This window comes from Mobula birostris, chromosome 4, assembly GCF_030028105.1.
Source record: "Mobula birostris isolate sMobBir1 chromosome 4, sMobBir1.hap1, whole genome shotgun sequence".
Taxonomy (NCBI): Eukaryota; Metazoa; Chordata; class Chondrichthyes; order Myliobatiformes; family Myliobatidae; genus Mobula; species Mobula birostris.
Window position 1 is genome coordinate 63,567,598 of NC_092373.1, and position 23,284 is coordinate 63,590,881.

Sequence of the window (23,284 nt, forward strand, 5' to 3'; positions counted from 1 at the left end):
TGCAGAAGGATAACTACACTTTATAGAATGCCTTGTATTCTTTAAAGCTTTTAACCATAAAATAAAGTGATTTTTATAGAGGCAAGTATAGTGCTTAAGAATTTTGACTATACTCACTATGGCCTGCCGTAACCTGGGAAGGACCTGTAATAGTAAGTTGTTCAACCAACAAACTGAATGATTACCAAGAATTTAACGCACAGAATTTAAGGTGGAATATTAAATATAAAAATTATGTGCACAATTATGGGGAATGATAAATAATGACAGAGAGAGAGAGAGAGATAAATGAAACCACGAGGAAAGGTTTAACAATCATATTTTTTAAATATGAATGAGGAAATGAGTAGGCTGTCTGGCCCTTCCAGTTTACTCCATCATTGATCTAAATAACATCCTTCACTCCATTTTTCTTTACTCCCATGACTCCGTTATCATTCAGAAATCTATTAATCTCTGAACTGAATGAACTCAATGACTGAACCTCTACAGTCCTCTGGAGAATTCCAATGATTAACCAGTATTGCGATTAAGAAATTCCTTATCTCTGTCATAAATAGCCATTTTCAGAGACTGTCACTCCTGTATCTAGAATCCTCATCCAGGGTAAAGACTTTCAACCTGTCAATCTCTTTGAAAGTTCTGTAAGTTTCAATGAGGTTGCTTCTCACTCCTCTAAACTTCTGAGAATATAAACCCAGTCTACTCAATATCTCCTCACAACATCCTGGGGAACAGTCTGGTGAAGCATCATTGTACTCCCTCTAAGGGCATATGCATTTTTTAAGGTGACCTGAACTGAACATAATACTCCAAAAGTTGTCTCACAATTTAACTGTAGTAGGATTTCTTTACTCATGTATTGAAATCTCTTGTAAGAAAACTTATCAGACCATTTAGCTTCCTAATCTCTTACAGTACCTGCATTTTAGCTGTCACTTTTGTGCAAGGAATACCTAGGTCCTAAAATATAGGCTAAAATACCAGTTTCCTTCCTGTGTATGTTAGCTTTTCATAGCTTGCATACAATCAACATTTCACAACCTATTGCCATTTAAAAGAAAACTCTGCTGTTTCACTTTGCTCGCCAAAATGGATGATATCACTTTTCCATATTATATTCCATTTGCAAGTTCTCACCCACTACTTAACTTGTTTAATTCCTCTTGAAGTCTCTTCCTTACAATCCCATTTAGCTTTGTAATATCAACACAGGAAATATGAAATTTGATCCATTTAACCAAATGAGTGTTTGCACAACAGGTTTGGTCTATATTTAAGGACACAGAACGCTGAAATTCTCTGCTCCAGAGGCTGGTGGAGGTGAGATGATCAGATTTAATCTAGGTGGACATAATTACATATTACAAAGATCGAGGAACTGGGGAATTAACACAGGAGTTGAAACCAGCATGGATCAGCCATTATCATATTGAATGGTGGCATAGACATAAAGTCCCTGGTGCCCTCCTCCTACTCCAGTGTTCTTGTGACCCCATAATCATGAAGTAGGGTTCACTCTCTACTGCTCTTGGAAGTAGTCGAAGTCACACAGATCATGGACAATTAAGCATAAGGCTTGCTTGGCAAAGAAAACCTAGACATGTTCGCAATAGCTATGCATTGTGAACTATTTTTTAAAAAGTCCCATAAATTGTGGTTGTTCAGTCATGATCAAGACTTGTGAATTAAAAATTTGCACGTACTTCAATAGATAAACTCCAATTATTTCTGAAATGTTTCTATGTCCTTCAAGTACTTGAACACAAAATTGTTCAGTGAGGCTTCTGACTAAACAAGCAACCCTTGCATTGGGAGATACCAGAAGAGTTATCTGATTTACTCCTCAATACTGGTGACACTTCTAACAAACCTCACTGATATTCTAACCACGAAATTTATGGTCAACGTTCTCCTGGAATTTGTCATCAATACTGAAGCTATGGAATTTGACAATTGTCACTAACCTCAAAGAAGGCACCAAACAAATATCTAGAGATAACCGTACAAGATGTTCCATTTGTCTATTTAACAAAATCCCTGGCATTCAGTTGGAAGTTGTCTCACTGCACAGAAAAATTATCATAGATCAAAAAACTGGAAAGAAAAAGTATTGTTACAATTAACCTGTCAACAAGTTACAATTTTTTAAAAGTTTGAACATAAACATATGATTCAGGGAGATCTTAAAATATGATTTTGGAATTCATATTTTGAAATATTAATCTGAAGTAATTACAATATCTGTACATTAAAAAAAAATTTGTTATGACCCAAAAGTGTGTTAATTATGGATTAAAACAGCAGGAAAACATCACTTATAAAGCATAATATAAAGCATTTTTTTGATATTCTGCCATAAAAAGTTTTCAGTTGATTCCTTTGATTCCACCAGAGAAAAGAACGAACAGGAAGCTGGAATTTACACAATGGACAAAGTACAAGTGATGTCTCAGATGGTGGTCAAAGTTTTGCTACCATAACAACTCTAAAATCTAGGTCATAGGAACTTTTACACAGAGTGCTGGGTGAACTACAGGGATGGTGCTGGAGGCAAATACATTCAGGATATTTAAATGTCTCTTAGATAGGCATATGGAAGAAAGAAAAATGGAGAGCTGCATTGGAGAGAAGGGTTTGATTTATCTTAGAGTCAGTTAAAAGGCAAGCTCAACATTGTGGGCCAAAGTGCCTGTACTATGCTATACTATTCTATGTTAAAAACATAGAAACATAGAAAACCTACAGCACAATACAGGCCCTTCGGCCCACAAAGCTGTGCCGAACATGTCCTTACCTTAGAAATTACCAAGGGTTAACATAGCCCTCTATTTTTTAAGCTCCATGTACCTATCCAATAGTCTCTTTAAAAAACCCTCTGAACCACCTCCACCATTGTCGCTGGCAGCCACTCACCACTCACTCACCACTCCTGCGTAAAAAACTTAGCCCTAACATCTCCTCTGTACCTATGTTCCAAAATAATTCCTTTCCCATTAAATTAAAAACTTAATTCATTATGTAAGCATTTTGTGAACAAAACTTATAAACATGCAGAGATCCACACAGCCATTTTCTTAAGTAATCTAAAAACCAAATTGTGTCAGAGTACACGTTCTCCGCAGAGTTCAGGAGAATTCCATTCCTGTGAACTGTTTGCAACCTAAATAGTACACAAGTCAAAAATGCATCACAATCTGAGTTGCCACTGGGTAGAAGATGTCTGCGGCCCTTCAGCATCTGGCAAATCCATCCTATCTCCCAAATATTCTTTTCTACATATGAGTTACTGGGAAGACCATGCTACCCTCCTGCATGCTTGAAAATCAAAAATCTTTAAGAAAAACACAAAATGCAAGGAATTCTCAGTAAGTCATTTCCATCTATAGAAGGACAGAGTCAAACTATTTGTTGAATTAATAGAAAAATTTACTCATTTATTAAGCCTGGTTCTGGTTGTCAAAAGCCTGAAACTTTAACTGTTTTTCTTTTCACAAATTCTGCCCAACTTGCTGTGAATTTCCAGCATTTTCTGATTGTATTGCCACCTAGAAGGCTTGTGCTTGTCTGGAATAGATTTTCCGAGCATCTTGGCTTTAAGTAGTAAGGTCTAAATAACAAGTTAAATAAGCCACACATCCAGTTTCACCTTTCTGTCACAGATTGAATGTTTGTCAAGCAACTGAAATATAACATAGTTAATTGAATGAACTCAAGAAAATTTCTATAGCAGCTCAAACTTACCTCTTTTGTATTGAGTCATTCCTTCCCATGAAAGTAAATGAAGTAATTGAACCTGCCCAGCACAAAACATTGCATTGGTTCAACATGCAAATTTTTCTGTATAATAGATGCTGAGAAACTGAAGGAAGTAGGTGCTCCGTTGGATTCCTTTAAGAGTCTGAAGGAGGAGCATAGTTGGAATGACAACATCACAGGCCACTCAGAAAATTTCAAAAGTCCACCCTGAGATTCATTTTCTTGTGGGCATTCACAGTAGATACAAAGAATTACAATGGAGTCAATGAAAAGATTACACGCACAGGCTGACAACCAAGTGCAACAGAAGACAAACTGTGCAATTCAAAACCAAGTAATAAATTTTAAAAATGAGAACATGAGTTGTAGGATCCTTGAAAATGAGTCAATAGGCACGATCATATTCAGACATAATGTTTTAGGAACAGCTTCTTCCCCTCTGTCCTCAGATTTCTGAATGGACAATGAACCCATATATAAACAAGAAAAAAATCTGCAGATGCTAGAAAACCAAGGCTCAAACACAAAATGCTGGAGGAACTCAGGAGGCCAGGCAGAATCTATGGAGAAGAGTACAGTTGACGTTTCGGGCTCAGACCCTTCTTCAGGACCCTTCTGAGGTCCTACTGAAGGGTCTCGGCCCAAAATGTCAACTGTAGTTGTCTATATAAATACACAAAGCTTTTTTTTGTTCTCTTTTTGAACTACTTATTTAAGTTAATAATTAAGTATATGCTTTGATTGTAATTTATAGCTTTTGTTTTGTATTTCACTGTATTGCTGCCACAATACAAATTTTACAACATACGCCAGTGATATTAAACCCGATTCTGATCCTCATTCTGAAGCAGCTTTCGAAATGAGACCTAATTTCATCAAATTATAAATATCTATGGCAGAGATGGGGTTCATTAAGCCATGTTGTACCTGTCAGCCAAAAATGTTATTATTGACCTTTCAGTCAATGATAACTTAGCATCCTTCTAGTCATCTGGAGGGATGGCAATTACCAAAAATACTGAAAAATGCTTGTCAGAGTTTCAATAAGATCCCCCCTCAATCTTCTAAATTCTTCTCCCTGGGTTCTTTCAAGAATCTGGGACTCAATCTATCCTTAGAGACTTACCAACTTCTACATATTTGTGACAATATTTGTCCTACTTAATCTAAATACTTGTATCATCCATTTTTCTGCAAAGTCAAAAGATGAATTATTATTCAAATGTTACACACCTTTCACCTCTATACCCAGACTACAGCTTTAGTTTCTCATAAGGACTAATTTTCACGTAGTTATCCTCTTTCCCTTCACATATTTATCAAACTTCTTAAGAGTTTTTAATCATGATTTTACCATGCTAGTTCACCTCCCGTACCATTCTTGTTACTGCTCATGGTCTGCAAGCCTCAAGCAGTGGATCTTGGGATCCCAACCCTGGAACTTGTCTAATGATCAGACGCTTTTTATAAACTGCTTAAAGAAGATAATTAATTGCAAAAATAAAATAAATACTTTAAAATAGTCTTTATGTAAGAATTACTTTTAAAATTGGAATCAAAGAATTTTTTTTAAAGCTCCCAGTCAAGGTCAATAACCTTATTCAAATTTAATGAAGTTGCTTACTTTAGCATAAGGCCAAAAGGCTAGATGTGAAAGTCCTGGGATGGCAGGACTTTCATAAGATGAAAGACTGGATCGACTAGGCTTATACTCGTTGGAATTTAGAAGATTGAGGGGGGATCTTATTGAAACGTATAAAATCCTAAAGGGATTAGACAGGCTAGATGCAGGAAGATTGTTCCCGATGTTGGGAAGGTCCAGAACGAGGGATCACAGTTTGAGGATAAAGGGGAAGCCTTTTAGGACCGAGATTAGGAAAAACTTCTTCACACAGAGAGTGGTGAATCTGTGGAATTCTCTGCCACAGGAAACAGTTGAGGCCAGTTCATTGGCTATATTTAAGAGGGAGTTAGATATGGCCCTTGTGGCTAAAGGGATCAGGGGGTATGGAGGGAAGGCTGGTACAGAGTTCTGAGTTGGATGATCAGCCATGATCATACTGAATGGCGGTGCAGGCTCGAAGGGCCAAATGGCCTACTCCTGCACCTATTTTCTATGTTTCTATGTAAATGCCAAATATTTTTTCATGGGCTATGCTTGCTTTCCTAACTTCCCTTTTTAGTTTCCCCAATGCACTTTAATACTCCAACCGGCACTCTGTTGCATTCAGTCCTCAGTGTGCTCTATCCTGTCCTGTTACATTTCTTTGGGTGGGGGGGGGGGTGGGAGGGTAGGGTGGAGGATGGGGTCCAGAACTTGAGGTTGTCCTGTCTCTTTAAAATGGGATGAATACTTTTTTATTAATCACGTTCCTATAATTTTAAACAATGTGATTTGCAAAGGCTTCCATTTGACAAGTGGAACACATGGCTCACAGAGGTACACACCAGCTGTGCATAGTATGCTTTGGAGAAATTTAAAATAAAAGACAAGAGATTAGCTTTATTTGTCACGGGTATTTCAAATCATACAGGGAAATGTGTTGTATGCGCTGATGACCAACACATTAGTAAAATGTGCTAGGGGCAGACCTCAAGTCTTGCAATGCTTCTGGTGCTAACATAGCATGCCCATTAGCTTACCTGCTCTGATCCATGTGTTTTTAGGAATGAGAGAGGAACTGGAGCACCTAGAATTAACCCATGTGGTCACAGGGAGAACATGAAAACTCCTTGCAGGCAGCAGCGCAAATTGAACACTGTTTTTTCCATTTGCTGCCACACTAACCGTTACACTACGTTGCCACATTTCATGCTACTGAGCTGCCCTATACCCGATCCTATAGTTCTCCCATCCCATTTCTTATGAGCAATATGGGGCATTATCCACAAGTTCAAATGCATTCCTGCAGGTGATGAAATCCAAGCTTTTCCCTGCTATACAAATGTCAATATTGTGATGTTTTAAATCTACAAAAAAAAATCTGACTGGAAGTAGGAAAAGAGAGAAAACACTATACTACTTCTTTTCTATTTAATTACGCTTTTGGGATGACCAAGTTCCGAGAGCAACCATCCTTTTTCAATATGACTCATTGTCAATGTGAAAAGTAACTACAGTAAGTGTCAAAGTGGTTCTTGCAGCAGTTCAAAAAGACAAAATATTATTTCCACGGTTTTACATCAAAAGCTGTAACATCCACCTTACCCAAGAAAGGAAAATGTTTGTATAAGATTTGATGGAAACATAAATTCTAACACTATATTGAGCACTGTATTGTTGCAGAATTATCAGTTCATACAATAGAGATTATTTCTGCATATTTGCAGTCATACTTTCATTCTGAAATGAGAAGCCTTTGCAGCAGAGAAAACTTTGACTGCATTGCCATGCCACACATTGTAAATCATTCTTCTCAAAGAAGTTATGAGCATTCATTTCTGACACCTTCAAAATGTAATCTGATTGCCTTTTGCTATTTGAATTTGAAGTTGCTGTGCTTTCTCTCAACAATAGTAGAGGCAAGATAAAATAAACGCTGAATACTGCCTTTCTTTCAATGAATATTCACTACTTCTCAAATGAACATACGTGTAATTGAACCCTTGGATTCAGATTTTTTTTTCGCAGCTTTAATTCCTCATGATTCAGTTGGGTGTTGCGAGTTCTTTTTTTTAAAACACCCTTTTGAAGCTGCTAACTTCAGTCAATTTTTCCACATCCATCATTATTAAGTATTGGTACTTACTTGTTTTTGCAGTAAAATGCTTTTAGTTTGTATAACCAGCTTTAACAATTCCTAACTTGCATTTGCCATTTTGGGAGACAGCACTGTAAATAATTTAACAAATGAACACATATCCTCCAAATTATCAATCCAAACGATCAGCACACATTGAGCATTCGTCACAGCACTACAATGATTATCAGTTTGACTATGATGTTTACCTGAACCTTGGAATATTTTTAGGAAACTAAGAGGTGCAGCTTGCTCAAGAATCTACCAATACATATTTATAAATGTTCCAAAATTATATATTGATATAACACATCATCCATCTACATATTGCAGCAGTGTGAAAGTTGGATGCTTCTATATTATCCACTCACCAAATAATGAATACCTCACCTTAGCTAGGTTATTAAGAACTCTGAGAGCATGCAAAACGAGAAAAATCAGACACATGTCGACCAAAACCAGAGCATTACATGACATTCATCACATGTTAAAGCACCACTAAAATATTTTCTAAGAAAAATTACAATCTCCAGCTGCAGCAGGAATTCAGAATTTAAGTGGTAATAGCCATAATGCTAAAGGAATTCAATAGGTCCAGCCGTACCCGTGGAGGCAAAGGCATGGTCAACACATGGGTCAAAGCCTTGCATCATTTAAAAGGCCGCCTGAAAACTCATTAACATGCTTGCAAACAAAATAAGTACAACGGGGCCATCTGTTTTATTTTGCATCTTTCATTTTTACACCATTTATATTTGTTATTCCATTTGTTTAATCAAAAGTACAACATTTAAAAACTTGTAATGTGCTCATACACATAGTATATGAAGTTAGAACACATTCACATACCTAGGTCACTTTTAATTAACAACAAATAGTTATTGAAATTTCCAGCACGAGGCTATTCTGGCCATCAAGCTTTTGCTGACATTTTGAAAAGTACTCATGCTTCATTATACAATTTGTCCACAACCTTCAAGAACCTGCCAAACTCATTTTTAAGATGATTTATGAAATTGCCTTCCACTCTTTTTCGGCTAAAATCATTATGTGAACATTCCAAATTGAACCACATTTTATTTGAACAAAATACTTGGTTTCTATATAGAAATGCAAAGGAGATTAACTTGCATTTTCTCAAAATGCAGCTTTTGTTCTCAGCTGTCTGGACAGATTACGTTATTATTTCCGCCATCTTTCCAAGAAATTCCATTTTGAGTAAATTTGATCTCATTTGTCTATTGCTGTTTGTGATGGATATTCACTTTCCAGGTCCCATGAGGCTTATTGCTAACCTAGCAGCATGACATTTCCAATGAGTCAGAGTTGTTTGTGACAAAGTTCAACTTCTAACAAAGTTTGTTTTTGTAAACAAGAACGAGTCTTCAATTCCTAATGTAATTTGCAAGCAGCAATCAGTTTGAAGCTAAAAGCAGTGTTTTACAAATTGCAGTGTTACAGAGCACAAGCTGCTGGCCCACAGCAGGAGGCTGGCTGCTAAGAGATACGGTTTGCAAAGTGAAGTAACCATGAGACTTCTTGCTTTGCATCAGCTAAATGCAAGACAATGGGGTTATGTTAACTAGTCTAAATCAAACCAGGCAACTACAGCTAAATTATTTGCTTCATTGTGGTATAGATCAGGGAAGGTTCCAGACTGGGTTTAATTGTCACCTACCACATCACAGATGATCACGTACAATTAATCAATAGCTGGGATTATTTGTGTACTTAGAGCCAGCACTAATTTTGAGTGTTTGGAATCTCTGTCCCCAGAAGCTGCTAGACCATCTGTGTGAATTAATTTGAACACCGGCAAGATATCTGAGAAACCCCACATGCAAATAACATCAACCAGAAGCAAAACAGTACAAATATTAGAATGCATTGGGGATTGTTAGGAATGGCAAGGAGAATGACAGAAAGATGGGGTAACAGAAAGAAGAACTAGAATTCCTCAGCTTTAGGTTTTTGCCACATACAACTAGTTCGTCTGCAACTTAACGGTGTGTCCTTTTATTTTGTAAGAATTTCTACCAGCGTTTGGAAATCCTTTGTCATTTGTAAATCTTTTAATAATAACAATAACTTAATTTATAGTGAGCTATTTTCATGCAAATAATGTTCAAAGTACTTTACAATGAGATAAAGTGCAAATATGAAAATAAAAGAAAAATTATGTTAGTTAAAAGCAAGCTTAAATAAATAGGTTTTGAGCTGGCATTTAAAAGTGTCAACTAAATCTGCATCCTCTATAGTTTTAGATATTGAGATGCACAATTCTGGAGCGTAGTTCAAAAAAGCTGACCTGCCAATTAACTTTTGGGAAAGATTGTTTAAATTTAAGAGACTGGTGGAGGAAGACTTGAGAGCTCAAGCAGGATTATAAACTGAAAGATTCTGTGATGTACTCTGGTCTCAGACAATTGAGAGCTTTAAAAACAAGTAAGAGACCATTAAAAGTAATCCAAGGAGATACAGGAAGCTTATGAAGAGTAATTGGGATGGCTGTGTTATGCTTCTTTATCCTGGTTTCAGTTAAAAATTTGGTAGCGGTATTCTGAATGAGTTGAATACCATCACGTGACATGTTCATCACTAAAACCATGAACTGAACAGCAAGATATCCTAAGCACAACATGCAATACATGAGCAAATTTTAATGAATTGGCATAAAATACAGTTGGAGCATGAATGATTTAAGAATACATTACAAGGAGAGAAAGGTTCAAGAGAATTTGGCAACTACATCCATCTGGTCAAAAAAGGTTTAACTAAAGAATTACTCAATATGTAATCAGCAGTGAAATAAAGTAACTATTCTGCCAAATTACTCTAGAACTGAACAGAGGGAGCGCTCAAAGATATATACAGGTGATAACTGTTTGAAGCAAAAGATTCTAAACACTTGGAGTGGTCTTTAGGGTGAAACAGAATAGGGTTTAAAATCTTCTTTTGAGTTTGTATAGAAAAGCCCACATTGGAAGTATCCAATACAGTTGACGATCCCAACAGATTCACAGATGAAGTGCTGCCTCACCTGGAAGGACCTTTTGAGGTCCTAAATGGAGGCAAGGGAGGTGAACTGCAGGTACAGTACTTTGGCCACTTGCAGAGATAAGTGCCAGGAGGGAGATTAGTGGGGAAGGACGAATGGACAAAGGATTCATGGAGGGAACGATCCCTGCAGAATGCAGAGTGACGGGAGTAGGTAAAGTTATGTTTGGTAGTAGGGTCCCTTTGGAGATTGTGGAAGTTGCGGAGAATGATGTATTGGATGTAGAGGCTTATGGGATGGCAGGTAAGGACAAGAGGAACTCTATTCACTGCTCAGGCGGCGGGAAGGCGGAGTGAGCGTGGATGTTCAGGAAATGGAGGAGATGCTGCTGAGGGCAGCATCAATGGCAGAGGAAGGGAAACCTTGTTTTTTGAAGAAAGAGAACGCCTCTGATGTTATGAAAAGTAAGGCCTAACCCTGGGAACAAATGAGCTGAGATGAAGGAACCACGCAATATAGCATTTTTACAGGAGATAAGGTGGGAAGAAGTAAAGCCAAGAATCAGATTTTTTTTAGACTATCTTATATTGAAGACTGCGTCTCTATCTTACTGCTGTTGACTGAAAGAAAGTGCAGGGTACAATTCCAAATTATTTTATAGGGACTTCTACATCCAAGAGAAAGGATCTCCTGGGATACAACAGTCCACTGGCAGAGAACATCAGCCTAGACTTTGTGCTGAAGTTTCAGGATTTGAACTTGAACTTTAAATCATGGTGTCAGTGAAGGAAGGATGGCACCTAATTTGTTTACACCACAACATTCCATGACTCATTAATAGTGTGGCATGTCTGACTATTTCTCACTTGTTCACAAAATGTTTGCATCTCTAGCCACTTGGCAGTCTGGATGTGCCAATTCAAACGGGCTCTTTGATTCAAAATATTTAATTTCACAGTAAAAACTGATACAAATCCTTCAAAAAAATCTGGATTTAGTGCATCACATACACAGTCTACTGCTATTGTAATCTTAAAATCAGAGTGATACTCATATAATTTACATGAATCAAGACTAAAGATTGGGAATGTTTTTCTCAGTCTTTGGATTAAGGGCATCAGCTCCTCAGAATTGTAGTACATCATTGCACTGCCCAAAAAGAAATCCATGGGCATTTGATTACAAATAAGAATCTGACAAGTACAGCAGAAATTACCTACTATACCATGAAATATTGTGGTTAAATGCATTAGAATGCTAAAGACGACTTTAAACATATATATATATATTAATCTCAGCTATTGTATCTGCAGAAGATCCATTACTAATCTTCCTTTTGTGAGAAGAAATATACAGTCATCTTTTCTACATTCACAAGTTCCCTCCTGCACAGTGGGTTTCAGTGTACTTTATTTCATCTTTACATCAAAAAGATATAATTTAGAACAAAAAAATAATTCCCTTGGAATACAGAGATTAATGAAAGTGTGAGTGCCTTGCATATAAGAAAAGTAAGGCTGTTCCTTTGGGAAATTGTCTCCTTTCAGAGTGCTAGGTATTCAAAGCTTGTTCAAAAGTGTTCATTTAGAATACAGATATCAAAAGATGATGCAAACATTGAAGAGATAATCATGAAACTTACCAGATGTTCTAACCCTACTTTGATGTTCACAGAATCCCTGTAAAAGAAAAAAAATATCCTAAATATCAGCTTCTCAATAAAGCCAATGCTCACCCCAGTATCTGTTTGCTAATATTAACCCTAAAATGAAACCACAGAATAATGCAGTCTACAAAATAAGAATAACAGTAATGCCAACACATTTTGCTATTCGATCATGGTATCCATATTTTGCTATGAAGCAGGGTATTGTAAGCTTTAATACTTGGCAATATAGGATTTAAAAGTAAACATATAACAAATTTAGTTGTATGTTATTTGATAACTTAATGTAAAACATATATTCTAGAGGCTTGTGAAAATGAATCAAATTTCGAGATACATGAAAATAATCCCAAAACATACTTACAATTTTCCCTAAGGACCGTCCAAGTATAATAACCTCTTAAGGCGAAGAAACTTAAAAACAAAATCTCCCCAAAAAATGAAAACTTTATGTGGCACTGAATAGGATTTTACAGTCCACTTAATGGAACTGAAGTAATAGATGCACTCTGCTGAAGCAATAAATGCATTTCTGTTTTATTTGAATACATTTTTGTCTGTCAAACACCAAACACATCAACACTAAAGAAAGAAAGCCTCAATTTTACTAAGTTGAGAAATTAAAATCTCCAACAAGAGTGGATCAATCCATCAAACAGTATCACCATCACTGTTTACCCCACCATCAACATCCTGGGATGAACACTGATCAAAAACTCAACAGGACCAACCACAAATACCAGAGTTACGAAACAGCTGGATATCCTGTGGCAAGTTCAAAGTAAGTTGATTTATCAAAGTACATATATTTCACCATATACAAAACTGAGATTCATTTTCTTGTGGGCATATTCAATAAATCCATAATAGAATCAATAAAAGACTGCACCAACCAGGGCGTTGAACCAGTGTGCAAAATAGAACAAGCTGTGCAAATACAAAAGGAAAGAAATTATAGTAATAAATAAATATTGAGAACATGAGATGAAGAGTCCTTGAATCCATAGGTTGTGGAAACATATCAATTATGGTTGTGAGAAATTATTCCCTTTGGTTCAAGAGCCTGATGGTTGAGGGGTAACAACTGTTCCTGAACCTGGTAGTGTGAGCCCTGAGGATCCTCTACGTTCTTCCTGATGACAGCAGTGCGAAGAGAGCATGATCTGGGTGGTGGTCATTGATGATGGATGCTGCTTTCCTGCAACAGCCCTTCGTGCAGATGTGCTCAGTGGTGGGGAAGGTTTTAACCCTTGATGAACTGGGTTGTATCCGCTACTTTTTGTAGGATATTCCATTCAAGGCCATGATGCAACTAATCAATATACTCTCCACCACACATCTATAGAAGTTTGTCAAAGTTTTAGGTGGCATGCTGAATCTTTGCAAACTCCTAAGGAACTGGAGGCACTGCCATGCTTTTTTCTTAATTGCACTTGCATGCTGAGCCCACAACAGGTGCTCTGATATGAAAACACTGAGGAATTTAAAGTTCCTGACCCTCTCCATCTCTGTTCCTCTAGTAAGGACTCCATCTCTGATCCTCTAGTAAGGACTGGCTCATGGACTTCTGATTTCCTCCTCCGAAAGTCAATAATCAGCTCCTTGGTTTTGCCGACATTGAGGAAGAGGTTGATGCTGTAGCACCACTCAGTTTGATTTTCAATCTCTCTCCTATGTGCTGATTTATCACCAACTTGAAAATGGCATTAGAGCTGTGCTCAGCCACACAGTCACAAGTGTAGAGCAAGGGACAAAACACAAGGCTTGTGGTGCACCTGTGCTGATGGAGATTGTGGAGGAGATGTTGTTGCCAATCTGAAATGACTGGTGTATGTAAGTGAGGAAATTGAAGATCCAATTGCACAAGAAGCTATTTAGGCCAAGGTCTTAAAGCTTAATGATTAGTTTTGAGAGGATGACGGTATTGAATGCCAAGCTACAGTTGATAAAGAGCATCTTAATGAATGCAACTTTGCTGTTCAGATGTTCGAGGGTTGAGTGAAGAGCCAATGAGATGGCATCTGTTGAGAATCTTTTGTGCCAGTTAGCAAATTGGTGCAGATTCAAGTCGCTTCTCAACAGTTGATAAGTTTCATCACCAACTTTTCAAAGAACTTCATTACAGTGGATGTAAGTGCTACTGGACAATAGTCATTGAGGCAGGTTACCATGTTCTTCTTAGGCACTGGTGTAAGTGAAAGTCTGCTTGAAGAAGTGGGTAACTCAGACTACCAAAGCCAGAGGTTAAAGATCTCAGTGAATACTCAAGCCAATTGATCAGCACAGGTCTTTAGTGCTTGGCCAGGTACCCTGTATGAGCCGAATACTTCTCGTGAGTTCACCCGCCTGAAGGATGTTCGTACATCGGCCTGAGACTGAAATCTCAGGATCGTTGGGGGCTACAGGTGTTCATGATGGTTCCTCCATGTTTTGACAGATAAAGCAAGCATAGAAGGTATTCAGCTCATCTGGAAGCAAAGCCCTATTGTTGCCCATGTTGCTTGATTTTACTTTACAAGAGGTGATAACATTCAAGCCCTACCACAACTGTCAACCATCCTCCATTGTCTTAAGTTTCGTCTGGAATTGCTACTTCACCCATCGGATGGCTTTCCTGGAGATCGTACCTGGACCTCTTTTAACGCTCTTAGTCACCAGACATGAACATCTTTGATCTAGCCCTCAGCAGATTGCCAATCTCATGGTTCATCCAGCGCTTCTGGTTGGGGCATCACTCATCTACAACTATTTTAATAAATTCCATGACAATCATGGTGTGTTCAATCAGACCTACAGACAAGTCCTTGAACATGGCCCAGTGCACTGATTCAAAGTAATCCCATAACTGCTCCTCTGCCTCCCGTGACCACCTCCTTGTTGTCCTTATTTCTGGAGCTTTGCTCTTTAGCCTTGGCCTGTATGCAAGTAGAAGGACAGCCAAGTGATAGGTTTACTGAAATGCACTCTGGACATGGAACGAGAGGCATTCCTTAGTGTAACAGTGATCTAGTATGTTGGAACCTCTGTGCTACAGGTTATATGCTGATGGTAATTGGGCAATTAGGCAAGGTTTCCTCCAAATGTGCCTGGTTTAAGTTCCAACTCTGATTTGGAATGCTACAGGATAGACTGTTTTTTGTTTGGAGGCGACATCATGCAGTATCTCACGTGCCTGATTATAGTTGGCCACTGGTGGAATGTAAGCTGTGGTCAGGATTATGGAGAAGAATTCCTTACGCAAATAGAAGGGATGGCATTTGACCATTAGGTGCTGACGGTCAGGGGAACACAAGTTTGACAAAACCCCCACATCAGAGCACCACCGAGAGTTGAAATGAAACACACACCTCCACATTTTGCCTTTTCCAAATCAGCATTTCAGTCCATCCATGACATCAAGATTTCAGGTTTGATTGCTGATTCTGGTATGCTGGGACTAAGTCACATACTGAACATAACAATCTTTCATTTCCCTCCATACAGCAATCTTGCCCTCAGGCCCTCAACTTTATTCTCCAGCGACTACACATTTGCTAACAAGGTGCTGGTTAGAGAGGGCCTCACACCTCTACCTTTCAGTTGACTTGGACAACTCCCCCCGCCAACCCACTTTTAGCCATGGCTTAAAGGAGCCGTACTTCCTTGCTTGACAGTTAAGTCCATAGAGCCTTCATAAGATCGTGAAAGCTGCAGATCATTAAGTTGATTTAAGGGAAATTATGCTGCAGATTCCAGTGAGTAATTCCCAGCTGACATCCCAAAGTTTTTGTACCAATTACACCACAGAAGTCAGAAGCACAAAGGAGCACTCTCAACCTGAACGAATGGATGTAGCTCCAAGAGAGCACAATAATTTCAACGCAATCCAAGATAAGGCATTCTGCTTGATTGGTTTAATATCTCACATATTAAACAGTTATTCCAATCATCACTGTTGCATCTTATCATTACCAAAATGTACTTCAGATACTAATGTGGACTGCAGCAACAACACCTCCCATATCTGCCAACTCTATAACCAGAAAAAGCAAGCATCACCCGGAAGCAACAGCATTCACAGATTCCCTTACAGGTTTCACACCAACCGGCCTTGAAAGTATAGAACTATTCCTTCACTGGTGGTGGGCCTAAAGCCTGAAATTCCAACCCATCAGGATTAGGGTCATAGAGTTATCTATATACTGCTAAAACTCTCATGCTCTGTCTGTCTGTTTGTCTGTTTGTGACCTCCAATTAGCGTAAACGGTGCATTACAGCGGCACTTTTTTGGCTAAATCAGATTAAAATGTGCTAACTTACAGAATGCAGGCAAAGTTCAAGGTTATATATTCATAGAAAATTGCTCATTCGCCAAAAATCAACAGGCTGGCTGTCACCCGACAGCCGATCCGCCATCATGGAAATCGGGATGCGACTGCCCCACACATGCACACGGCCAGCCTCAGCAGCGACACCTACTGGAGCAAAAGGGCAGGGCAGCTCTATTTCGAGGGATCACATTCTGCTAATCACCATCAGCATGTGCAGAATTGGGACAGATCTAACTGCCACCCATCAATAAGAGATAATTAAATCTTATTGTAATGACGTACTTTGAGACACCCATAAACCCCTTTGCTGCAGTTTGCTGCAGTCAAAGGACAGCAGTGACTATATCACGTCCATTTAGGAGAGCGCCAACCACATCATCAAGAATAATCAGCATCCTTTGGTGTTAGTGCTTCGTATCTTCTATCCAGCATTAGAGTAAAAAAAAGGTCAGCCTAATTATGCCACGTGGAAAGGGAGGAGGGACATTACGGTCAAGATATGACGCCAAGCATCGTCGGGAAGTGGCAAGGAGAGGGAGAAAACAAGAATCGGATGAGGCCAGGGCTGTACGACTCCAGGATCAAAGAGTCAGGACAAAAAAAAGATGAGAGAAGAAGAGACAGAGGAGGAGAGGCATGCACGTCTCCAGGATCAGAGACAAACAACAAACAGCAGAAGAGATGAAGAGATGGGGGAATGAAAGGGCTGCCTGTCTCGAGAATGACAACGAGAGGCACAAAGGTGGCAGAGCAACACTCACAGCATGCTGGAGGAACTCAGCAGGTCGGGCAGCATCTGTGGAAATGATCAGTCAATGTTTCGGGCTGGAACCCTTCGTCAGGACTGAAGAGGGAGGAGGCAGAGGCCCTATAAAGGAGATGGGGGGAGGGTGGGAAGAAGGCGGCTGGTAGGTGCCAGATGAAGAACCAGTACCAGGAAAGATAAAGGGGTGGGGGAGGGGAAGCAGGGAGGTAATAGGCAGGAAAGGTGAAGGAGGAATGGGGAAAGCGCAATGGGTAGAAGGAGGCAGAACCATGAGGGAGGTGATAGGCAGCTGGGGGAGGAGGCAGAGTGAAACAGGGATGGGGGAAGGGAGAGGGAGGGCATTACCAGAAGTTGGAGAATTCAATGTTCACACCCAGGGGCTGGAGACTACCCAGACGGTATATGAGGTGTTGCCTCTCCAACCTGAGTTTAGCCTCATCCTGGCAGTAGAGGAGGTCATGTATGGACATATCTGAGTGAAGCGGAGTTGAAGTGGGTGGCAACCTGGAGACCCTGTCTGTTGTGGCGGACGGAGTGGAGGTGTTCAATGAGGCAGTCCCCGAATCTGCGTCGGGTTTCACCGATGTAGAAGAGGCTGCACCGGAAGCACTGGATGCAATAGATGACCCCAACAGACTCACAAGTGAAGTGCTGCCTCACCTGGAAGGACTGTTTAGGGCCCTGAATGGTGGCAAGAGAAGAGGTGTAGGGACAGGTGTAGTGCCGGGTGGGAGATCCATGGGGAGGGACGTGTGGACCAGATAGTCGCGGAGGGAACGATCCCTGCGGAGAGGGAAAGATGTGCTTAGTGGCGGGGTCATGTTGAGGGTGGTGGAAATTGTGGAGGATAATGTGCTGGATCCGGAGGCTGGTGAGGTAGTAGGTGAGGGCAAGGGGAACTCTGTCCCTGTTGTGGTGACAGGAGGATGGTGTGAGGGCCGAAGTGCGGGAAATGGAGGAGATGCAGGTGAGGGCATCATTAATGATGGCAGAAGGGAAACCATGATCCTTAAAGAAAGGGAACATTTGAGATGCCCTGGGTGGCAGATAAGTCAGAAATGATGCCATCAAAGGTGTCCTTCGTTAATTGAGGAGCAGCTATATTTGCTTTGCGACACGTCGTTCTTCTTTAATAAACTGAGGTTTTCTACTTCATTTTCCAAAGCCAAGTGATACCAATAGCATTCAGGCAAACTTAATGTTCATTCTGGCCACATCAGACTGCACTACCTTTCTCTCAAAGGGTGCCCCAATGGATCACCCCTTTGTCTAGTAAAGTATAAAAATAGGTCTTTCGGCCAAATTTATCCATACCGTCCAACACGGATGTCTGAGGTAGTTCCAATTCCCTGGCATTGTGGGACTACCATCAGAGAGACAAAAAGCTATTAATAAAGGTGGACCACCACTACTTTCTCAATAATGATTTAAGTGGGCCATAAATGCAGGTCTAGCTAACAACACCCTCTTCCAAAATGAATAGAATAAAATTAAAGAAAATCCAATGGTGTTTCGTTCTATGGAAAGAGCATAAGGACAGCTGAGGACAGAATGGGTCTTATTTTCGACCAAGAAGATAACATGTGGAGAAAGAAGACGTAAGCAAAGTTCTTCATTTCTGAAAGGTGGAGATATTGGAACCTTGTAGTTAAGGAAGAATTTGGAATATCGGATAAACTAAACATAGTGAAAAAAATTAAAGGGTGTGAGATACTTGAAAATAGATGAATTACTACGCCAGGATAAAATATATCCCAGGGCTTTGAAGTAAGGAATAAAACTGGAGACAATGTGACCTTCATTTTTCAATTTACTCTGGCTACATGAACACTGCCAGAGAAAAGACTGAAATTTCTACCATGGTTAAAAACTAGAGGAAAAATTAACAGAGTACTCACAGATCAATTACTTTAACTTCTATTGTTGGAAAATAATTATCACCAATGCTAAGGAACATTACAAGCAATCACTTAAGAATACATACTAATTACAGATGGTATGCGTGAACTTATTAAGGGAACTGCACATCTAACCAACTTGACTGAATGTTTTGAGGGGCTGATATGGGTGGTCCATGAGGGCAGTGCATTTGATGTAGTTTACATGGATTGAAGTGTGGAAGGTTGATCAACAAATTAAAAGTCAAGAGCAATTATATGGATAACTGCAAATTAGGTTCAAAACTGAGCAACTGAAAGGAAACAAAGGTAAGTAATTTGTTTTCACAGAGTAGACAATAAGGATCTGGAACACATTGCCTAAAACGCTAGTAGAGACAGAAACCTCCATTACATTTAAAAGGTATTTGCATATATACAGGAATAGTCAAGCTTCAGGTCTATGGACAAAATGCTGAAAGGTGGGCTTAGGCTGTGTAGCAGAGTTTTTGACTAGTATTGAACACGTACATAAAAATGCCAGTACAAGTTTATCTCCACAATATCCAATCATGTAGTAATTATAGAAATGAAACAAAACAACTTTTTTATATTATATAATTCAAATATGTTTCATGAGCCAAATAATTTCCTGGATTTTGGAAAGCAAACTAATGTCATAAACTCTGAAATAGCTGCATTACAGCTTGGCAGAAGTCAGTATAAAAGACTGCAGTAAATTATTTAAAGTAATTCATCTTTTCAGTATGCATATAAATACATTAGAGATTTATGTAGGTCATCTTGTTCAAAAAAAAACTTCTTCACTTATTTCTTCATACCTTTCTAGTTTTCTCTTGAAGGCCAAAGAAGAACTAGAAAGTGAATGCTGTTTGATTAAATCCTGTAAGCTTGACTCCAAACAAAAGTCAACAGGTCGCAATGCTGAGCAATATCTAAAATTCAACCAATCAGAATTGCTGGAAATATCGTATTTCAGAACCTTTAGAGTTAAATTTATTCATGTGACTGAAGACTCTGGTCAATGGATAATTATTCATTGAGTTATTCCAGTTTTACAATGAAGTATGAGAAACAAGTGCATGATATCCCATTACAAAAGGTATTCCTTAAAACTACAATAGACATCTTGAGTTCTCTGTCCAGTTTTGGAAGTTTAATTGATAAGTAATGAAGGGCTGGTGCTCAAAGTCAAATTTCATGATTAAAATATACAACTGTTAAGAAATTGAACTTTGAACAGTACAACACAGGATCAGAGGCTTCAGCCCACAATGTCTCTGCCAATCGTGATGTCTCTTTAAAATATTTAATCTAAACTTATCTGCCTGTATGTGGTTTATATTCCTCCATTCCCCGCTCATTCATGTGCCTGTCTAAATGTCTTGTATCTGCTGCCACCACTTCCAGGAACCCACCTAAAAAACTTCTCTCATTAATCTCTTTAAACTGTCCCTTTCTCATTTTAAAACCATGCCCTCTCATATAGATATCTTCATCCATTGTTTCCCTAAATCCAGTCGACAAATTCCTACTTGTATGAACTTAAGGTATGAACTTAAAATTTCTTCTTTTTAAAAACAGCTAGATTTTTCAACAGTACAATACAGTCAATTTGTGTTGTTTGGATATGTGACGATTAGACAATTTGCAGAAGAATATTTTTGTAATTTAATATTTTCATGCATCAAGTGAAGCAAATGAACAGGGAAAACGTCATAAACTTTAATGAAAGTAACCTTTTAAAATGGCCAAAAAGTAATTTGGCACCTTGGTCCAAAAAACATTGTCATATAAAGAAAATAGATCCAAATTCATGGCCTAGAATTTTCCCATGCTGAGCCATTTATCCTGTAATATACTGTCGGAGAAGTCACGTTATCTCACACTGAGTGTTTTCCCATGTGGAGGAAAGAAACTAAATTTATAGGGCTGAAACACCCTTCTTGACAGCTAGGTGATTTCAGAGGAAATGAGAAATACAGATTAATATGAATAGTAATGGAAGCAATGAAAGGATTTCTAAAAAAAAATCAAGATAAACATCTGCAAAGGTGCTTTGATTTCATTCCTCTGATAATTGAATGGCCTTAAAATTGTGTACAGTCTGTTGTTTGTCTCCAATTTGGCAAGAAATTATAGGCAACGTGGCATCTGTCAAATTGGTAAGCATGCTGGTATCCGTGGTGGAATTACATGCCAGATTTATGCAGTTACTAATCGTAATGACTGTTTATGCACAAAGAATGATTGGAGACGAATGTGACAACATTTGACTTCAAAGGCAGCTGAAGTCATCCATATTCAGCTTGAACAAAGGCCCTAATAATACCAAAAAGAAAGCTCCAATTCTTACATTTTTAAGGTTTTTAAATAAACTGCAGGTAATGCTAAAGGATTTGCAGTATGTTGTGAGGAGAAGCGGTTGTTTGTTGTTTCCAGACATGCCTATGGGCGTAAAAGAGTCAAAGCCTTCTTCACTTTGAGCATTTCACAAAACCCATTTGCTCCCAGACATGGCTATTTTAATTATTGGCAGTCCACCACAATACAGAGAATTAAGAAAAGGCTACATAAAGCAGAGTAAATTACTCCCAGAAGCAGGAAAGAAAAAGGGAGATGGAGAAGGGAGGGGAGGAGGAGGAACTGAGGTATTCTACTGGAAGTCTGACCTAACAAGGTTTCAGGAAGCAAGTCTCTTAGGCTCAGAGCAAAACATGGGGGGGGGGGGGGGGGGAGGGGGGAGGGGCTCTTGCTAACACATACCTGCTGAAACAGAACATGTCAGATATCTAGCAGTCTTAGTTAGCATAGTGGCATAACCAGAATAGCATTATTTGAAAAAATATTTATCCCTGGAAAGTTGACATTGTTGGTATCTATTGTTCATTCCCAGCTTTTCCTGAGGGAGGAGAAAGCTTAAAAAAAATTACATTGCTGGGTTTAGAATGACATATAGGTTACATTAAGGATAGTGGGTTTCCTTCTCTGATGGATGTGATGGAAAACTTGTGCTGACCAAATGTCTGCAGAATTCAAGGACATCTTTAATCTCTCAATCCTGCAGTCAAAGGCTCCCACCTGCTTCAAAAGGGCATCAATCATACCAGTATCCACGATGAGCAGGTTAGGCAGCTTCAACAGCTATCACAAGGTAGCTTTCATAACCACAGTGATGAAGTGCTTTGAGAGATTGGTTATGGCTACAATTAGCTCCTGCCTGGGCAAGGACTGACAACTGCTGCAACAGCCTACCACCACAACAGGTCGATAATTGTCACAATTTTACTGGTTCTCCATTGGGCTTTAGAGTACCTAGACAACCGTGAAACATACATAAGGCTGCTGTCTGTCAATTATAGCTCAGCATTCAACAGCATCATCCTATTAGAATTAATTAACAAGCTTAAAATCTGGGGCTCTGTTCCTCCTCCCGCAGCTAGATTCTTGACTTTGAGGTGTATGAGAAGATTTGGCATGTCACTCAAGACTCTAGCAAATTTCTACAGATGTACGATGGAGCGCATTCTGACTGGTTACATTATTATGTGGTAAGAAAGCTCTAATGAATAGGATCCAAGGAGGTTGCAGAGAGATGTACAGTCAGTCAGTTCCATCAGAGAAATAAACCGTCACACCACCAAGGACATCCTCAAAAGGTGGTACCACAAGAAGGCTGAATCCATCATTAAAAACCCTCACCATCCAGGGCATGCCCTCTTCTCATTACTACCATGAGAGAGGAGGTACAGGAGCTTGAAGACCCACAGTCAATGTTTTAGAATCAGCTTCTTGCCCTCTGACATCAGATTTCTGGATGGTTCGTGAACCCACAAACACGACCTTCACTATTCCCCTTTTGCACCATTTAACTTTTTTAAAAAATTTTTTACACTGTACTGTTCCCACAAAGCAAATTTCATGATATATGCGAGTGATAATAAACATGATTCTGTTAAGTCTCACTGTTATGGGTGAACCAGATGATATATGAGGTGAGATTAGGCATTCCTTAGAGTTCACTCACTTTGATACTTAAATAGGGTGGGATTTCTTTGATTCATCACAAGAGATGTTTTAAAAACATTTTGTGGAGAGTCCAACTGGAGAATAATACATATTAGACCAACTTTGAAAAATAAACCTG

At 39.0% G+C, this 23,284-nt stretch overlaps 1 protein-coding gene across 4 annotated transcripts in view; it reads right to left on the reverse strand.

Moving 5' to 3' along the window:
* The window catches only part of rsrc1 (arginine/serine-rich coiled-coil 1), a 397,305-nt gene that overhangs the window by 210,229 nt on the left and 163,792 nt on the right, over positions 1 to 23,284 (reverse strand). For all 4 annotated transcript variants that reach the window (XM_072255458.1, XM_072255455.1, XM_072255457.1 and 1 more), the window contains one exon: positions 12,140 to 12,176. In XM_072255458.1, the coding sequence (XP_072111559.1) occupies positions 12,140 to 12,176 (37 nt within the window). The remainder of the gene's footprint in view (positions 1 to 12,139; positions 12,177 to 23,284) is intronic.